Source organism: Bidens hawaiensis, unplaced genomic scaffold (assembly GCF_021521415.1).
Source record: "Bidens hawaiensis isolate Kalapana, Puna unplaced genomic scaffold, B.hawaiensis_p1.1 tig00007515_1, whole genome shotgun sequence".
NCBI classification, from domain to species: domain Eukaryota; kingdom Viridiplantae; phylum Streptophyta; class Magnoliopsida; order Asterales; family Asteraceae; genus Bidens; species Bidens hawaiensis.
In genome coordinates this window covers 338433-359240 of record NW_027491526.1, presented here as the reverse complement: position 1 = coordinate 359240, position 20808 = coordinate 338433, and the positions used below count along the sequence as shown (strand labels likewise).

At 38.0% G+C, this 20808-nt stretch overlaps 2 protein-coding genes and 1 pseudogene across 2 annotated transcripts; 2 read left to right on the top strand and 1 right to left on the bottom strand.

The window, feature by feature from the left end:
* Positions 1-1012: 1012 nt before the first annotated feature.
* LOC143635429 (gibberellin 2-beta-dioxygenase 8-like) lies at positions 1013-9933 on the top strand (annotated as a pseudogene).
* A 3103-nt stretch (positions 9934-13036) lies between these two features.
* LOC143635481 (putative pyruvate, phosphate dikinase regulatory protein, chloroplastic) lies at positions 13037-15404 on the top strand. The gene is made up of 3 exons (XM_077103304.1): positions 13037-13474; positions 14475-15114; positions 15213-15404. The coding sequence occupies exons 1-3, from the start codon at positions 13037-13039 to the stop codon at positions 15314-15316; spliced, it is 1182 nt and encodes a 393-aa protein (XP_076959419.1). The 3' UTR covers positions 15317-15404.
* A 124-nt stretch (positions 15405-15528) lies between these two features.
* Positions 15529-18279, bottom strand: LOC143635428 (putative UDP-3-O-acylglucosamine N-acyltransferase 2, mitochondrial). The gene is made up of 10 exons (XM_077103268.1): positions 18022-18279; positions 17027-17234; positions 16837-16913; positions 16642-16691; positions 16489-16553; positions 16348-16399; positions 16192-16262; positions 16010-16076; positions 15826-15897; positions 15529-15745 (listed from the first exon to the last, which is right to left on the bottom strand). The coding sequence occupies exons 1-10, from the start codon at positions 18191-18193 to the stop codon at positions 15689-15691; spliced, it is 891 nt and encodes a 296-aa protein (XP_076959383.1). The 5' UTR covers positions 18194-18279; the 3' UTR covers positions 15529-15688.
* Positions 18280-20808: the final 2529 nt, after the last annotated feature.

The following is a 20808-nucleotide window of genomic DNA, read 5'->3' as shown; positions in this document are numbered from 1 at the left end:
CGGAAGAGGAAGAAGTTTAGTGACTAACAATTGAACCTCTCTACAAGAACAAAATAGACACCCAGTTTTCTGGTAACTACAGAAAGATTAAACTCCTAAGTTAAAGTATAATTTTTTTAAAATGGTTATCGAGAGAAAAACTAGACTAGAAACATAAGCTTTGGTAAAGCAGTTTGGATTTACGCTATGCTGGTTTACTGCTGGTTTACTGCTGAGATGATAGACATAATAAAGAGAATAGTGTTCATCGATCTTAAAAAGAGTACGATTGCGTGCCTCATCAAGTGATCTAGGATGATCTTGAGATATGAGGGATCTTGGAGCTATATCGAGATATTTAGGGATATGAATGGCAATGTTAAGATATGCATTAAGACTGTTTTATTTTGCAATAGTCTTGAATGAATTGTCAAAATTTGATTTAGGAGGACAAACTACTGTGAGTGCTTTTTATACATAATATTGTTTTGGTAGGTGTGATCAAGACCTTAATGAGAGGATAGAAGAGTGGTGAGCAGCCATAGAGCGAAAAGGCTTATGCATTTACTGTAATTTCGATAGTAGTTTTGTATCACGCCTTGAACATGAGGCACATAACACTCAACTATCGAGACACTGGCCGATTGATGTCTGCACCCTTGTCTTTCGGCTATTAACGTCACCCCATGATGTATGATTAACCTTCCACTGGTCACCTTTTGACTATACATTTTACAAATACACGCACACAAGTTGTACGAGTTTAACCACCCACCCGCCGAGTGGGTATCCACGGGTCACCATTCTTATTTTCGTCCGTTAGAGTCTCTATACATGGTGTTACATCATGATCCTTAAGAAAGTAGTTCTAAGATATTAACATCATTTTTTTAGATGTTATATGATAAAATCACAACCATTTAAAGACATTTCATTTATTAATATCAAAAAAGCAATATGTGGTTCTCTTTTCTTGAACTAGGGTTTATATGAACTTAATCATAAGATAAAATTATCCAACAAATTCTTTTTTGTTTTTGCAGCTAACAAAAATGGAATCATCTGACCCACCGTTTCGATCATTCTACAAGAAACTCTTCGATAATCACTTGATCAATGGACCATCATCAAAATGCAATGAAAATGAAGTACTTAATGAAGCCAAAGAGTGTGAGTTTGAGCTCCCATTGATCGATCTAAGCCGCTTGAATGGCTTTGAAAGCGAAGATTGCAAACGAGAGATAGCGGAAGCTGCACAAGAATGGGGTTTCTTCCAGGTTGTTAATCACGGGGTATCATCGGATGTTTTGGAGAAGATGAGGTGTGAACAAGTGAAAGCATTCAAAAAACCGTTTTAAGGAGAAAGTTAATGGTCTCCGTGAGTTTGATATTCTAGCGCGTCATTACCGGTGGGGGACGCCATCGGCAACTTGCCTCAGACAGCTTGCTTGGTCGGAAGTTTTTCATGTGCCATTGACTGAGATCTCAACCATGGGTGGTGTCACAAGTTTTAGGTAAACTCTATGGATTCATTGGTGAAATACAAATACATATATACGTACACACATATATAGGTTATTACGAGGGTCGGCCCCACCTTTTTGGAGACCTAAAACAAAACGAGAATTCGAGGTCTTTTTCCGAATCTATTGTGTCTAGGCAAAACTAACCACGAATATATTTGACTTTTCAAATAACTTAAGGGTTATTTTCATCATTTAGTATTTCTTTTCGTCTAAATTGGAGGCCTTATCCAAGTATAGACCTAAAGCGCTAGCTTGTTTTTACTCCCCTTAGAGACGGCCCAGGTCATTACAAATATATTTTGTTTAAAAAACGTAAAAAACAATGAAAATATGACACATGTACACGTGTTAGTTTTACAGACTAAGGTATTTGCATACATTTATGAGCGCAAATTTCGATCCACATAAGACCACCATATAAGATGGACTGGCTGCAATGTGTTTTAATCTAAATACCTTTTCAGAACTGTACACCTAATCGCAATGTATAGTTTCATTATCCTGCCATATATGGGTCACTACTAGAAAATGAGGCTGTTTTCTACGACATATTTCGTAGGAAATGTGTTGGAAAACTCACCTTCTAACAATTTTCTACAAAAAGATTATGTTGAAAAAACACATGCTTAAAAATTATTTTCAACCGTTTTCAACAACTTTTCTTACAAAATTACTACAAAATCATGATGCAAAATTCCTACAAAAACGTTTGCTACAACATTCCAACAAGATATTAACAAAAAAAATATAGTTTTAACAAAAAGAAATCAAATATTCAATAAAAATGCCAAAAAAAATCTAATAAATATAATTTTTATTGGATTTTGTTGTAAAGTAAGCAACAATTTTCCAACGAAAAGTCGTGTTGTCACTATGTTGTTTCAGTATTGTAGCAAAATTAATGCTAGGTTTTTTTTGTTGAAAAGTCGTTTGGAATCTTTTGGACTTACATGTCGTAAGAAATTTGTAAGAACTTTTTGTAGGAAAATGTATAGTTTTTTAGTAGTGTGTGGGTGAAGAGGTCTTTTATAAAAGTTAAATTAGTGTAAAAAAAGTACATCTAAAATATGAAATTATATTTTGTTAGTGATATTCATATATTTTAATACGTTTATTTCTTTCAAACAAATATTTAGTTACTTGTAACTGTATTGCCTAACCGGTTAAGATCTTTTTTAGTCTAACTTATGTTTTTTTTAGCAAAGATATATATAAATTTTATTAATCAAAATAACAGTTTGTGATAAATCCAGTTGAACTATTTATTTTATGACGTGTCTACTTACTTTATTTTAAAATTTTTAACAGGTTATCTTTAGATTTCGAAATTTAATTTAAAACAAATGATTAGTTAAATTTATAACTTTGTACTTAAGTGTTTGGGACACGCTAACATGATTTTAAACTAATAATTATGATTAGTATTGATTTCAAAAGAATGTTAGATGGATAACTCAGTCCGTTCTAATCATAAGTATTTTGATGTGACAAAGTTATAATTTAGTTTAACGACATAATTATGATAATGTGTACTCCAACTTATTCAAGATGAAAGTTGCTTCCACTGGCTTAGGAACCTTTATAGTTGATATCATCAAACAATTAAAATCAATAATAATTAATTTTTTCTGTTTCAAAACAAAATTGTATCAAAACAAAATCAAATTTATTTGTAATTAACTCTTTGACTAGATTAGTAGGTGCTACAAGAATAACTTTTTCCGTCGTCACAAGACATGTCTTCAAAACAAAGTTCAAAAATCAAAAAGTCACTCTATCTAGACAACATGTCTTGGAGAAAACCGGAGGTATAGCGACGAGTTCATGGTGTCGAGATAGGGTTAATTCTATCATAAACATGTTGACGTCATAAGAACTTCATTCTCATGACGTATAGAGTGAATAGCAAATAATGCAGAATTAAGTTGATCGATTGAGACATTTGCCCAATGGCGTAGTGTTGTACATGTTACAGCAAAGCTCATGCTGGCACCACAGACTAAAAATGTTTCTATTGGTCAAAATAATAATAATAATAATAATAATAATGATAAAGTTTACGGCTCTCTTAGGCTGAGGGGTGTGGGGCGCTAACCTGGGCGCGTGAGCCCCTCCGCTCGCGCCCCCAGGCGCTAACCCCACACCACCGGGGCGCGAACCTGGGCGCGAACGGGGCGCGAGCGCGAGCCCTCAGGCAGGCGTGAGTGTGGTCGCGGGAGAAGAGAGAGGAAAAGCTGGTGGGCCCGCCCAAAAGAGCCGTTGAGCTCCGTTTCTTTTTTAAAAAAACCTTTAAAAACTCCTATATAATACCCCAAAATCAACCCATTTCAACCATATCAAAACACAACTTCAATCTCCAAACTCATATATAATATCCCAAACTCCTATATAATACCCAAAAATGTCTGGAAATTGGTACCCAAACCTAGATTCAGGTTATAGTTACGACGATTTATGGTCGTCACCAGACCAATCGATGTTTTATTCGGGGCCGCAAGAAACATCCGGCTTTCAACCATCCAACATACAACCGTCTTCTAACTTTGTTGTTCCAGAGACACAAGAATCACACGGTGATGCTTCGGGAGCAAGAAGACGCGTCCACCGGAAAAAACAACTTGCAACGGACGGGCCGGGACCGGCTTCGACTCCGAGGACGAAACGGAAAACCACTCCGTGGTCATCGGATGAGAAGGAAGCCTTGTGTCGGGCTTGGATAGTCATTTCTGAGGATCGGCGTTGCGGTAATTTTTTTAACGTTTTTAAAAATGATTTTTAATAAAAAGGTTAAATAAAAAAGTTAACTGGAAATCTAATTTAATTATTCATTTTGCAGCCGACTACCAAAAAAGCAAGGTTTTTTGGACAAAGGTTAGGGAGACGTTCTATACGCTCGTTGGGAGTACAGAGCGAAACGCCGATATGATTTCGGGTCGGTGGTCCGAAATCAGAAAATTTGTCGGCTTGGTTACTAATCTTTTCAACAGGAACGCCGGTCGTATGAGACCAAGTGGCAGTGATGATTTGGCGGTTTACAATTTCACTGTCGAAGAGTGGAGGCAGGAGTGTTTGCGGAGGTATGGGACGGTGAAGACGTGGGACGATTTAAAGTTGTGGGAGAGGTTGAAAAGGTGTTCCAAGTGGGTTGAGCTTGTGGCGCCGGACCATGATGCGGAAGTAGGGCCGAAACGGACTAAAACTAGTTCGTCTGGAGCGTATAGCACTTCCGCCGGGTCGGATTGCCGCGTTGGATTCGACCTAAACATTGCGGGGGAGGAAACGTCTTCACCGCCGAGGAGGCGGCCATTGGGACGGGACGCCAAGGGGAAAAAACCGGCTGAGGGGGGAGCCGTAAACATCGTCGATCTTGTTGAATCCCTCAATAAATTCAACAAAACCATGGAGGTGGTCTCTAATGACAAAAAGGAAAAAAGTCGAATGAGAGATTTGGACTTCCTTACAAGAGACTTCAGTAACCTAAATCCGGTCGATCAAATGTTGATGGAAAAGCAAAAGGAACGTATCCGAAAGAGGTTGATCGAAGAAGACCAAGCCGAAGAATAAGAATAATGTTTATTTTAGTACTTTAATTTTTATTTTATTTTTAGATATTAATGTGTTTTTTTTAATGTGTGTTTTTTTTAATAATTTATGAGTTTTTTTAATAATACGTTTTTTGAATATATTTATAAAAAAATAAAAAAAAAATCTGCTGGAGCCCCTGCTGGAGCCCCTCCACACCAGGGCCAGGGGCTCCAGCGGGGGCTCCAACACCCCCCTTATCCAGTTTCTCTCTCTGCCACACGTCACAATATTATTGGCTGGAGCCCCCACTCGCGCCCCCGTTAGAGCCCCCCACACTGAGGGGTGTGGGGGGCTCTAACGGGGGCGCGAGTGGGGGCTCCAGCCAATAATATTGTGACGTGTGGCAGAGAGAGAAACTGGATAAGGGGGGTGTTGGAGCCCCTGGCCCTGGTGTGGAAGGGCTCCAGCGGATTTTTTTTTTATTTTTTTATAAATGTATTCAAAAAACGTATTATTAAAAAAACTCATAAATTATTTAAAAAAACACACATTTTTTTTAAAATTCAAATTACAAAAAAAACATACTAAAAATTAAACAAACAATAATACTTAATAATAACACTAATCTAATACAAGATCATCGGGTCGCCTCGCCCACAAATGTTCAACCAACTCATGTCGAAGATCCCCGTGTATCTCACGGCTCTTGATATTTGCTATGTTATGAAGTTTTTGTTGATCACTGATTGTGAACGGTTGTGGCGGAATGTCACCTTGGTAGTTTTGGCAGATAGCTTTGCCCTCGTCTTCTAACGTCATGTTGTGTAGGATCAGACACGTGTAGACGACGTCCGTTATCCTCTCCCGAGTCCAATAACGTATCGGGTTCGCCAGAACATAATATTGTTTTTTTATAGCTCCAAAAGCTCTTTCAATATCTTTTCTAGCAGACTCTTGCTTCTTCGTAAAATACTTCCGTTTGTCGGCGATTGGATCTGTAAAAGCTTGAACTAACAAAGCCCATTCGTTGTAAATACCATCGACCAGATAGTACCCGTACTTGAAGAGTTCTCCATTTGCAACAAAAGATTGAGGTGGTTCAACCCCGTCGATAAGGTCGTTGATCAAATTTGACTGATCGATAACATTTAGGTCGTTATTTGACCCAGCAACACCAAAAAAAGCATGCCAAAACCAAAGATCCTGTGACACCGCCGCCTCAAGTATAAGGGTCGGCCCTTCATGATCACCACGGTGGAACTGACCTCGCCAGGCCGTTGGACACATAGCCCATCCAACATGCGTACAATCGATGCTACCTAGCATCCCAGGAAAACCTTGTTTTTCTGCGTGCACCTCATATATGCGTTGGATGTCATACATTGTAGGTTTACGCAGATATCTCCGAGCGTAAGTCGATATGACTCCTACGTATAATATATATTACAAAATGTAATAAATATTTAATAAAAAGTAAAATTAATGTTTTTTACCTTGGCAGAAAAAATGAAGGGATTCACGTGCAACCCTTTTCGACATCTGTAAATACTCATCCAAAGCGTCCGACGAGATGCCGTACGCTAATTGACGGATAGCAGCCGTGCATTTTTGAAGAGGGGTAAAACCGGGGAGACCCCTAGCATCCTCCCTTTGTTGAAAAAAGGGATACCGCGCCTCTAAATCACTTGCTATACGCATGAACAATTGTTTGCTCATTCGGAAACGAGTTCGAAAATCCGACTCCTCATATACCGGTTGAGGGCTAAAATAATGCCTAAACAAAGTATCGTTAGCACCCGATCGATCACGATCACGAGGTGGTGCTCTAACCCTCGGGAGTCGAGGTTGATGGGCTTGATTTTGCAAGAGATCGACCACGGTTGCGGTCAAAACTCCCCCTACATGAAGAAGCAAATCATCCTCTTCGGAGGAGTCGGAATCAGACGAGTACGACGACATTATTTAAAAAAAAAAAATTGGGAAGATGGGTTGATTTTGGGTTTTATTTTGAAGTTGTGGTGATTGATATGGGTGAAATGGGGTATTTTATAGATGAAATGGGGTATTATATAGGAGTTCGGGATATTATATAAGGGTTTTAAGGTTTTTTTTTAAAAAAATATTGAGCTCCAACGGCTCTTTCTCTCGAGCTCAACGGCTCTTTCTCTCTCTTCTCCCGCGACCACACTCACGCCTGCCTGGATTTCCGCGCTCGCGCCCCGCTCGCGCCCCGGTGGTGTGGGGTTAGCGCCCCGAGGCGCGAGCGGAGGGGCTCTCGCGCCCAGGATTGCGCCCCACACCCCTCAGCCTTATATGTGCTTTATAGAAAACTTAAAATAAAAAAAAAACTAAAAAAGTTAACACTACTAGGACAATAGATGTTTTTCTACAATAAAATTTGTTTGAAAATCCAATTTCTAACAATTTTTTAACAAAAAAGTCACGTTAAAAAAACACATGCTTGAAAATCATTTTCAACCATTTTCCAACAAATTTTCTTACAAAATTGCTACAAAAACATGTGGTTGTAAACTTTCTACAACTTTCCTTCAAAAACTATTTTTACTTAACATAATGTTTATTTGATAATATTGTAGTAAAGTCGGGCCTTATTTTTTTGTTGGAAATACTTGTCGTAGAAAATTTGTAGGAATTTTTATGAGAAAATGAATTGTTTTCTAGTAGTGTATCCTTTATAAACTTTAGTAGTAAAATGTAACAGTTTTTAGACAAAACAAAAACCAAAGACTTAATTTCTTAAATAATGTCCTAATGCTGTATTTGGTTTTCTCTACTTATTCAGCACGACGATGAAACAATATGCGAAGATCGTTTCCAACCTAGCAGAGAAACTAGCGGAGATTTTGGCCGAAAGGCTAGGACAAAAAACTGGGTTTTTCAAAGAGAAATGTGTACCTAGCATGTGCTACATTCGCATGAGCCGATATCCATTATGCCCGGATTCTCCTAAGGTGTTCGGGTTAATGCCTCATACCGATAGTGATTTCCTCACCATACTGCATCAAGATCATGTAGGAGGATTACAGTTGCTAAGAAATGGTGAATGGATCGCGGTTAATCCTAAACAAGGAACCTTACTAGTTATGATTGGGGATCTTTTTCAGGTATGTAGTTATTTTATACTCTAATATTGTGTCTTTGTGCTATTATAAATTTATAATCACTTAGGAAGAGTTAATAATTTACTAGGTTATAATATAATCAAGAAATTCTAATTTTAAGTCTGGAATTTTGGTATTTTCTAGTAAACTACAAGAGTGACGTCATCGAAAAACAATCAACGTCTCACCTACTTATGTGATTTTTTTAGGGTTTTCAAAAAAAAAAGTGTCATTATATATATGTACACCTGATTAGAAAGCTCAATAATTGTTTGAGAGACCAAGAGAATAATATGGCAGTAAACCCTTGTGTTAACCCACCAGCTAATGCTTTATAGCACGTTCAAATCTATCTAGATGAAATTTTGCATTGGATTATCAAAAGTACAATAATAGACTAATACCAAACGTTACTATGTGGTAGGGGTGAGATTTTTCTCCGAATATCAGTATCGAAACGATACATAAATACGATGTGGTATTCAGTACCCGCTTTTCACTAATTCGGTATTAGGTATTTTTGGTATCGGTAACGGGCCTCAACTCTATCTTTGAGGTGAGTTCAAATCACGCAAGCAGGCGCACGCATAGGTAGTTATTAGGAGTAACTCAGGAGTCGTTTAAAAGAATAAGAGTGATTAATAAGGATTGGTTTGTACGGAATGTATTGGTTAGTACCGGTACCGATACCTAATACCAAGAAAAACTCTACAATGCATCAGTTAGTACCAAGCATTGAAATATTGAAAAACTCTACATTTATCAATTGTCAAAAATGACTTCATACTTTTAACCTAAGGAATTTTGTCACACCCTAAAACCGGAATTTTTAACCTAAGGACTTTTGTGGCATTTACACATTGCAAAAAGCGGAATTTTTGAAACCCACAAATCATATATATCATCAAACTAAAAGTTGTACATACAAATATAATATTTTTAATGAGTTTTATGGAGATTTATCGTTGTACGTGCCCTTAACCAGACCCATATATGGTCATATTGTCAGCCGACTTATATGAAAATTTTTACCTATGAAATTTTGACTCTCACTCCCTTCCGACCCGTGTGAAATTTTTTTATGGGTCGATCACTGGTTGCATGCTTTAAGAGTCATTCTTGGCATGTGCGTATTCCAACCCAAAAACTCGTTATAAAGAGTGCATAGACCTCATCTTAATCACTGCCAATAAATTCTCACACACCCGAGGCTCGTTTAATTGTACCCAAACTAACCCATCGACCCAATAGTAATATCGCATTAAACCAAAGTTGTCTCATGTGATCAACTCATCTAAGGGTTACTTCTCCTAACTTACTTGCTATTTCGGTCAGACTATGCATGCGAATCATACCTGAATTATTTGGAACTTTTACCATGAATACTAATTCGTGTCTCGTAAGCGATGTGTCGACAATAGTGATCACATCTTAAATAGTTGCTAATTTCTTGGCCTTTTAAAAGGAAGATGTCCTGGTTCAAATTTTATTTTATGTGAACCAGAATCTTGATAAGCATAGTTGTGTTTAATTGATTTTATATGTATGCAGGCATGGAGTAACGATGTTTATAAGAGCGTAGAGCATCGAGTGGTTGCTAATAAGCACTTTGAAAGATATTCTATTGCGTATTTCTTGTGTCCATCTTATGAAACAGTGATAGAAAGCTGTGGTGGTTGTTCAACATATAGAGGTTTAGTTTTGGAGAGTTTAGAGAACAAGTTCAAGAAGATGTCAAAAGATTTGGTCACAAAGTAGGCCTACCTAGGTTCATTCTATGAACAAGATAGATCCATAACTTTCACAATAATATGCTATATATAAAAAGTTGCAATTATGTAGATGTAAAGAACATGAAATTACTATATAAAGTAGAAAATTGAGGGGAAGATAACGTGATGTATAATCAACTCTTAATTGCTTAATCCAAATTGATTGTGCATTATTTGAATTCTAATATTCAGTATCAGTTGTCTTTATTTATCGCGTTAGTTACTTGTATCTACCGAAGTTATTTCAGGTTAGTCATCACATTCATTTTGCCCTATCATCCCTTCCCAAGCCATGTAAAATATATGGGAGGTGATTTTGCTCCAGGAAAATCTTCGAAATACGCATCTAGACCTTTGAAAACTCCAAGATAGGCGTAAAATTAAACATTTGAAAACTATGCACATCCGATGAGAAAGTAACACATACCCCCCCTTTAGGCTCCAAAGGCAACACTTCAGCCTTATGCTTAATTAGTCCCAAGTATAATGACTTGGCACCACCATAAAGTAATGTGTAACGCAATTGCTACACAGGAGACTAAACACAATGATAAGGCCAAAACGATGCCATATGCGCTTGGGCTAATTAGATGAGTTGTAAGTCTCTGACTAAGTTCCTCCCTAGTAGACTCAAGCCCCAACCAACCAACGAGTGGAGCCACAACCCAAGCCGGCTCGCTCGAATAAGATAGTGCCTAATCAGGCTACTTCGGTTGAAAAGGTGCAAAATTCTTTAGGCTAGGTGGGGCGTTGTTAATAGTGTTTAGGCTGAAAAGATGCTAGCTTAAGACTGGTTCAGAATAGTGCCTATTTCTTAGCATGTAAGCAGCTTTGGTGCCATACTAGTTTTTCTCCAAAGGAGCCTAATCTTTTAGAGTGTAGGATACAAATCAAAGTACCGACTATAAACCGTCGGATAATGTTTGACAAGTTTTTTATTGGTACATTGATCTATTATTGGATACGAATTTTATATACTTAATGTGGACTATTATGTGTATATGTCATCATTATCCTACTCAGTAAATCCCATCAATAGCAAAATTTTGATAGGGTCTGAGGAGGGTAAGATGTAGACAACCTTATCTCTACCTCATAGGAATAGAGAGGCTGCTTCCGGTGAGACCCCCGACTCAATAGTAGTTTTGCATCAAGCCTTAGAAGGCACATAACACTCAACCATCGGCACACCGGCCGATTGGTGCATGCACCCTTGTCTTTCGGCTATCAACGCCACCACATGATGCCTGATTAACTTTCCGACATTTTTAACGTTATTTTCACGAGATTAATAAAATAACGTCAAAATTAGTACAATTTCACTTTTGCCCACCCGAGGTTCACACATATATACATTATATGCGCGCACCGCAAGCAGGTATGCCACCACATTATGTGTATATGTGTGCACGCATATTACTGTGATCCTGTAAAACATGATGCAGTTCATGATGGCAGCAGGTACGCCCCATTGTTTTCTTTGACATGTTGATATTGGACGCTCACGACAAGTTGACAGAGGCGACAAAGTGGAATGAGGGTCGGGTGTTTGGACTTATGGAATCGGACTTTGAGGTCATTCGTACATTAAATCTGACATGGATTAGAGAGGTAGATTAAAATCTTATGATCAACCTTGGTATGTATATGTATCTATGTGTTTGTATATGTATGTATTTACATGTATATGCATCTGAATATGTATGTGTATGTGTATATGTATATGTGTAAGTATGTGTTTGTATGTAAATAAAGCAAACAATTCATCAAATCATATGACATATAAGTCAATAAAGCATTAAAATCAACTTTGAAAAGAAGAACACCTTAGACCCCATCATTTTACAAGGGTTTAGCCCTTGGGGACACAATAAGTGCACATTGAGCTTGACTAAGGGCGTAACTGGATAGTTAATACCATCTGTTGTGGTGGATGCGAAATGTGCTAAGAAAAAAAATCATGCCACATAAGCAGTGGAGTGTTTCACCTCACACAGCTACTAACTGTGTCATGGTCATGTGAATTGTGATGTGTGAGTATTTTTTTTTTAAAGAAAAAGAAGTATAATGTGTGGATGAAATTGCTTTATTGAAGCTACAAACAACTCCACATTAAGAAGTGTTGAATAATAGACGTACATCATGATATCACAATCAGATTAAACATTTAAGGGTACACTCATTGCTTAGTCGAATTAAACCAGCAGATGAAGAACCAATTTTAAATGTTGATCAAGAAAATCAAACAGAACCGTACCTCATATGACCTAATTCCGTTTTATTGTATTGACCGTTATCAAAAATCAAAACTGTATCAAACAATTATGTGTTTTCCAGATCAGTTAACAATCCCAGGTTCATTATTAACCTGTTGGATCAAGTACCAAGCCCACTTATCTTAGACCAGGATTTAAAGAAAATGAGAGCCCAACTATTCATAAGTCCACACCTTTAAGTGAACTAAAAGAAAACAAACCCAATTAATTAAGAAATATAGCCCACGAAGAGATATACCCCAACCGACAAAACATGAAATAAAATATTATTATTAAACAAGCTAGCATCCCCGCATCTTCTAACAGATTAATAACATAATATTTATTAGATTATCAAGTTAATCCAATAACACCAAAATCATATCGATAACACTAAAACTACCAACAAAAATCGCAACTAAAGTGCAAAAATCAGGTTTTTAAAATATCGGTTCCGGGTATGGAACATGGTTCGGATATGACCGGGTATTGGAACATTGCGTATTGGCCAAACCCGGGTCAGGTTCAGATCCAAGTATTGTCTTTAAACCTTGTTCCGGTTATTGGAAAACCTAGTTCTGGTTTTTGGGTATTTGTCAGATATTTGAAAAACCCGGTTTCTGTTATTGAAAAAACCTTGTTCCATGTATGCAACATTTCTGGTTTTCAGGTATAACTGGATACAAATCAGGTACAAATTTTGTCAATTTGATACTAAAATGCATACATTACCCGTATTCTACGAGTAGAATTGAGTACGGGTTCAAGTAATAAAAACCCGGAACCTTAACATCTAAAATCAAATAAAACTATTTTACAAAATAGTGGATAAATCAATACACCACCAAACAGAAACCATGATATCTTCTTCACACTTCTTCAGCTTATCCAAACGCACACCGCCTACAGCCGGACCCACACCCGACCCAAACCCGAACCAAACCACACATCAACCCGAGCGTCGCAAGCTCAATAATAAAGGCAGCTCACAACTAATCCGATGGTCACGTGCTCGCGCAATCAGATCAGGCGTGAAACTGGACCGGCCGGTTCAACGAACACCGTTAGAAGCTGGTGATCGACCGGTGGTGCAAGTACCGGTAGCGGACGGTGAGTCGTCGTCGGAAGAGGAAGACGGTTGTGTAGTGGAGATGGAGGATGGAGCGAAGCATATATATATGGTGTCGGATGGGACCGGATGGACGGCGGAGCATGCGGTGAATGCGGCGTTAGGGCAGTTTGATTATTGTTTGGTGGACCGTGGTTGTCCAGTTAACACTCACTTGTTTTCAGGGGTAAATTATTATATTCACGTCAATTGGTGCTATACATGACACGATAACTAATTGCGTTAGTTATTTTAAACACGAACACGTACCTGTTTAGAAACAGTTGATTATATTACGCGCCTTCCAACTCGGCCTATATTACGCGGCAACTTTAATTATCTATATTCAAACAGTTGATTATGTAATTGTCAACACACGATTACTAGTGGTACTAGACAAACACGAACCCGTTTAGAAACTGGTTATACGAAACGACCTTTTGATGACGCAATACATATCACCAATGTTGTAAATCTCAGCGATCAGTCGCCTACTCGGCACCCTTCTGATGCGATTTTCTCCAACTCGGCCTATATTACTTGGACTCGGATCTAGGCAGTCACCTCTGACCTCCTCGGCGTTTACTTGGAGCTCGTTGGCTAAAACTATTTTTAAGTATAATATGTATTTTTTGAAATAATTTTGTATTTGAAAATGTATCATTTTGATTTATACTGGTATTCACGTATTTTATTATAAAAATTAGTAAAATTATGATATTTGATATATATATAATTTTTTAATAATTTAGCATGTTCGAGTACTTCTTGCCTAGGCCAAGTACTCTGTCGAACGACCTGCATCGCGTAGCGACTTCTACAGCGATGCATACCACATGTGTAGTGTAACAAAAGCTGGCAGAAGTTTATAAAATTCTTAGTTTTTACACCTATATTATTTAAAAGTAATAATGTAAAGGGTTGAGGTGCAAGGTAATATGGCATATATTTTATTTATGTAAAACTAACAAATATAAGCAGGTTTAAATAGGCCATTAACAGGTTAATCTGTTTGGACATGAATTTAATCGTGATTTAAACGTGTCGACATGTTTAACACACTAAACCTGTTAAGCTCAAGCTAAAACTTGTTTGACCGTGTCTTTTCTTGTCATCTTAACTTCAATCTCGGTTTCTTGTTTATTAAAAGTTCAAAACTGTTAAGCTTAATTTCTTTTTTATATCAGATTAATGATGTTGAACGGTTGATGGAGATAATAAAGCAAGCAGCTAGAGAAGGAGCAATGCTGATATACACACTAGCAGATGAAAACATGGCTGCATCAGCCCGACACGCCTGCAAAAGATGGGGTGTTCCATCGACCGATTTACTTAGCCCGATCACAGACGCAATCTCGTCACATTTAGGGGTTTCACCATCTGGACTGCCCCGAGGCGCTCCAGGCAGAAAATTCCCACTGACCGAAGATTACTTCAAACGAATCGATGCAATCGAGTTCACCATCAAGCAGGACGATGGAGCTTTACCCGAGAACTTAAACAGGGCGGATATTGTTCTTGCAGGTGTTTCACGAACCGGAAAGACTCCGTTGTCTATTTATTTAGCGCAAAAAGGGTTTAAAGTCGCAAATGTGCCTATTGTTATGGGAGTTGCATTGCCAAAAACTTTATTCAAGATTGACCAAGAGAAGATATTTGCTTTGACTATAAATCCGGTTGTTCTGCATACTATAAGAAGAGCAAGAGCAAAAACCTTAGGATTAACCGAACTCGTAAGAACTAATTATGCAGAGATGGATCATGTGAGGGAGGAGCTTGATTTTGCTTCCAAGATTTTTGCACAGAATCCGACTTGGCCAGTAATCGGTTAGTTCTCTGTATCTATCAACTAATAAAGTTCAAATATTTTGAAATTGGGTTTAACTTTTAATGTTAATGTATTATTCTGTTCATGATGATTACAGAAGTGACTGGGAAGGCAATAGAAGAAACTGCGGTTACTGTATTGAGACTCTTCCAAGACCGAAAAACCAGGTGCTCGATGCCACGAATCTCAAAACGCTACTAGAAATGTTAAGGTATGGCTTATTAGTCTAAAACAGTTTTCTAGTTAACGGGGATGAATCGTCTGTTTGGTTATACCTATATAAAAATGTTTATAGGTTCTTGTTTATACACTTCTTACTTTGTTCTGTTTGGATCGACATGATGAGCGGGAATGTTTTGTTAAGAATGTTCTGTGCATACTTGAACGAACGAACGTTTAATATATGAATGGAAACTTGCTTATTTTAGATGTAAACAGCCACTAGTGTTACAAGTTACAACATAAAACCAACCTTGCCCATTTGTTGATTTAGCTAAGTGAACTCAAAATCATAAAATGTCAAATGCAAGCCCCCTAGGTTTCTAAATGATCTGGTTCAGTTGATTCAGTCCGTTATTTCAATGTTTGGCAACGACTAGCAACTTGTCTTCGCCATTCACGAATTGGGGCCTGTTTGGAATTTTAGTGGAGAAATTAGCTTAAACGTATGATAAATATAAAACTTTTAACATTATGATGAATATCCTTACAGCAGGGAAGCCACCATAGTCACCAGGCTTAGTAATATCCTTGGTCACACAGCTAGCAGCTGCTAGACGCACCTGCAGTTCAAGCATCGTCTTTTAGCAACTTTATTGATATTGATCACATGATATGCAGCCAGAACATGAATCTTCTCATGCTAACATGATGGTCCTACAACTCAATACGTACCTTCGACACAATAGTAACATGATCTCGAACTCCAACCCTTCCGCCTAAAGTTACATAATCACCCATCCTAAACAGGAAGCCAATGTCACAACACAAAGGTTATTCCGAAACTTTATGTGGAATGGCTATGAAGACTAAAAAAACGAAAGAAACAAAACTAAAAGAAATAAAACATTACATACGTTACAGAACCTGCGATGCCAACTTGCCCACATAATATACAACATTTCCCAATCACTACATTGTGGCCTATCTGGAAATTAAAGTTGAAGAACAAATGTTTGGTGATGGTTAACCAACAATTTAATAAAACTCGATAGTCGATACTCGATACGTACCTGAACTAAATTATCTATCTTTGAATGATCACCTACGATAGTGTCCCTCCAACTGCAGAAATAGTGGTAAATATCACTTCTCTTAACTTCTCTAATTATGATCTTCAACAGCTTCACAGAAAGAAATGAATATAAGCTCACCTGCCCCTGTCAATGCATGAATTTGCACCAATCTCAACATAATTCCCAATATGAGCTTTCAGGGCCTACAGGTTAAAGGAAAAAATTCAAGATAACATACAATTAATGTCTTATAATGATAGTTTTATGAAAAAACAATTACAAATTACTAACTTGAGGCTTCTTCACCATGGTCCCATCCTTATCCACATAAAAGCCAAAACCTGAAAACAATAATAAACCAATAATAAAACTTAAATTTCAAATCAATAATAAACCATTATTTTGCTGTTTTAATACTTCTACTTCTACATTTCAACTTCTGCATAAATATCTAAAGTTCATGACTTTATTCAAATTGAACTTTACCATCTTGCCCAACGCAGACCCCATGATGGATGACACATGAATCACCAATTGTGCAATTTGCAAGTGCAACATTATACCTGATGATATGCAGGAGTGTTACAAAAGTGTTACAAAAGTGTACATCTTTTGATTCAATTCTATATTCAAACTAATGAAAAATAACTGGTTTAAGAGGGGAAAATGAGCATACCCTATCTTTGTCGAATGGCCAATCGTCACGTTGGGGCCAACAACAGCTCCTGATCCTACATGAACATTTCCACCTACAAATGACCCTGAATGTACAACTGCACCAAAATCTATTAACGCGGTTGGATCAATGCTCGCTGACTTATGAAACATCCCTCCGCCTTTGTGCCATTTCAAAAATTCATTATGTCCCGTTTTATCAACATCTTCTAATCTTGGATTATTAGCATGTCCAACAATGCAAGCATGAGTTAGTTCACTATCAAATTTGAGATTTAAGAAGCTTTTTATATGAGATAGAAATTGGAGGAAGACATCACAACTTTCAAGGGTGTGTTAACAACCATTGTGGCCATTTACATCTTAAGTAAAAATCCCGTACACTTTATGCGTTGTCCAAAACTTCATGTCTTAAGAAAATAGAACGTCTCAAACCATGAGCAGTTGTTTAAGTAAAAAGTGAAAAAGTGATTGACACATCACTGCAACGTAAGCATTGGGTTCTTGTTCTCACTAACCTTTTTTTTTCACTTTTAAGTGTAATGGTTTAACTAATAAATTATATTAATGAAATAAATTTAAATTAAAAGAAAAAACATTAAATTAAAAGAAAAAAAAGTTAAAATAAAAACCAAGTGTGTATGTGATTGGTGAAATACAGGTGGACCCCATGCTCAAGCGCCCTCACACCCATTAACAGGGTAGCGCCCAAAAGGGCTCGTTCCCCATTTTGGTTTCGTGAGATTAAAATGGGGAGGTGGCTTGAGGCGCTACCCCACAACGTATAGTCTCATTTTATCGAACAACTTATACGCATATATACTAGAGCCACCAGAACATATAAAGCTATGATTTTGACAAACTGCAAGCTATGATAAAAACTACTTATTTTTCAATGAGGCATTTCATCAAACACCTGGAGTGCAAAGATACACTGGTCAAGATAAACCATACAATAACAAACCAAATCATATATAATTATTGGGTTTTTCTCACCGGATGCTGTGTGGCCGGTAATGTGGTCGGAGAAAGTAGAGAACTCACGGCAGCTAGTAAAACTTGAGATTGATTTCTCCGGTGATAAAAAATGCGAATTTAAAATAAATGATTTCCCAGTAATGGGGTTGAAGATGATATTACCCAATCGCTTGATGTTGTTAATTGCCATTAACAAGATGATATTGATTGCAACTCAAAGCTTGTAAATATTATCTCACAAAATGGACTAATGGAGTGAAGTTTATTGGTTTAAATTTTAAAATAATAGTAACCGTCACATTTTGGTCGTTAACTAATCAAGTAGCCGCTGACAGTCACACCTTTTAATATGTTTGTTTCCAACGATCCACAACTAACGAAAGTGTCGCCCAGTTAGTCTCCAACTGCCGAAGAAACGTTTTTTGTCGGAAAATCATTTTTCGTCGAAAAACTCAACCTAAACACCACCATTGATCACCACCACCGTCATCGACCGACAACCACCACAAGAGCACCACCACCGCTGACCACCACTATCGGAACACCACCACTGACGGTTTCCACCTGAAAAGGGGATTTTCCGCCTTGAAAATGTTTTCTAGCGATAACCACCTAAGGTTCCGACGACCTCAATAATCGGGGTTTTTGCAAAAAAAAAAGTTCATAAATGTCTGATCTAAGGTTTCAAAGAAATTTGGAACGAAAATGTTAAGTTTTCCGAAAAAAAAAAAGAAAGTTCCAGCCGAGAACGACAGAAGATTACGGAGTTACGCTTCCATTAGTCGTGGTCGATGGAAGCAAACTAGTTAAAAGGTTGGACTGTCACCAGTCTTTCGTTAGTTGGGACTGACAACGACTAAAAGGTGATATAAATAAGGTATATAATATTTTGAGTAAACTTCCGTTTTCGTTCGTTCAAAAATCAACCACGATTCAACTTTCAAACTTGACACTCTCAGTCACCACAACTACGAAATTGTCCAACTTCGGTGATACTTTAAGGTTGACTTAGACTCTATTTAATCTTGATTGATGACTTTAAGGCAGCGTTTGATATACATAAATGAAATTACTCATTGTGAAGAAATGAATAATATTATAAAAGCGCGTTGGTTGATTAAAGAAATACGATGGTCAATATGCCTTTTGTATTAGTCAATAGTCGCTTTTAATGCCATGACTTCGTTGATTCGATTGATGATATAAACTAAACTTTAATGATTTATCTTATTTACATAATTTAGTTAAGTAACAACCGCTTAACTGTTAAATAAGTTTTAAGTATGAAGAAACATGAAATGAATCTGACCTGATCCATGACGATGTTCCCCGGTCTTCGAGATGAACGAACCACGACTCGATCTTCTTCTCCGATAGCTTGAGATCTAACCAAATCTCGGATCGTCTTCTACGGGATGATGTAACCAAATCTCGCTCTCCTCCGCTCAGATCTGCAATGGTTTTTGGGGGTGTGGAGGTGACTGCTAAGAAATCTCGAGGATCTCTTGTTTACAGACACAAAAATGGTTATGGTGGTGGCTCTTATTGAGAACAATCTTTAATAAGGAGGTGGAGACCTCCTTATATAGAGAGCCTCATGGCCACCATCATGGTACCCTAATGGGCCTAGCCCAGTTAGGGTTACCTCCACAAAACCCCCTCAGCCCAATAATATTGTATTAGTCCATATAATAAAATAAGCCAAACATAATAAATTAAGGTCGTAAGCCGGGTTTAGTACCATACCCCTACAAGCCCCCCAAGTCCAGTGTTGCTCCTAGGCGTGCAAGCGTTTAGGTGGAGCGCTGGACTTCATAAGGTGTGTTAGGATATGAGGCGGTTTTTTCCCCTTTCTTCGGTCTTGTCTTTATTGTCTTTGAGTTTTGAGAGGTTTTCTCCATGATGGTGACATGTTGTGATCCTTATGATAATAATGGTGCACTGGCATGAATAAGATATAGCACGCATCATAACAATAGTGGCGCGGGGCGAGCTATAAAATAATGAAGCATGCTCGAGTTGCGGCTTATGAGCTATAATATTGGGCCTCTTCTACGCAGGATGACTATCCCGGCTTGTCTTCAAAATAATAATGTCATAGGTGCTTGTGCGACTCGTAGCCGAACCTGCAAAAAACATATCAACTAAAAGTGGATGTATTACAAGGTTCACATCCTCGGGCAAATTATGAGGTGTGCCCAACCTACGTTGGCGCGTGGCCGTTTGGGATATTATTAGGCTCCCGACCTTTATGTTTGGCGCGTGGCCATGTGGGATATTATTAGGCTCCCGACCTTTATGTTTGGCGCGTGGCCGTTTGGGATATTATTAGGCTCCCGACCTTTATGTTTGGCGCGTGGCCGTTTGGGATATTATTAGGCTCCCGACCTTTATGTTTGGCGCGTGGCCGTTTGGGATATTATTAGGCTCCCGACCTTTATGTTTGGCGCGTGGCCGTTTGGGATATTATTAGGCTCCCGACCTTTATGTTTGGCGCGTGGCCATGTGGGATATTATTAGGCTCCCGACCTTTATGTTTGGCGCGTGGCCATGTGGGATATTATTAGGCTCCCGACCTTTATGTTTGGCGCGTGGCCGTTTGGGATATTATTAGGCTCCCGACCTTTATGTTTGGCGCGTGGCCATGTGGGATATTATTAGGCTCCCGACCTTTAAGTGTGGCGCGTAGCCGTAGGTTTTGCATTAATATAAGCACTAAATAATTCTTTATGCCATTTCATGCAAATCTTTTATACTCATACTTTTCGTTTTGTTTTATTTTGATTGTTAAACCAAAATCAATAT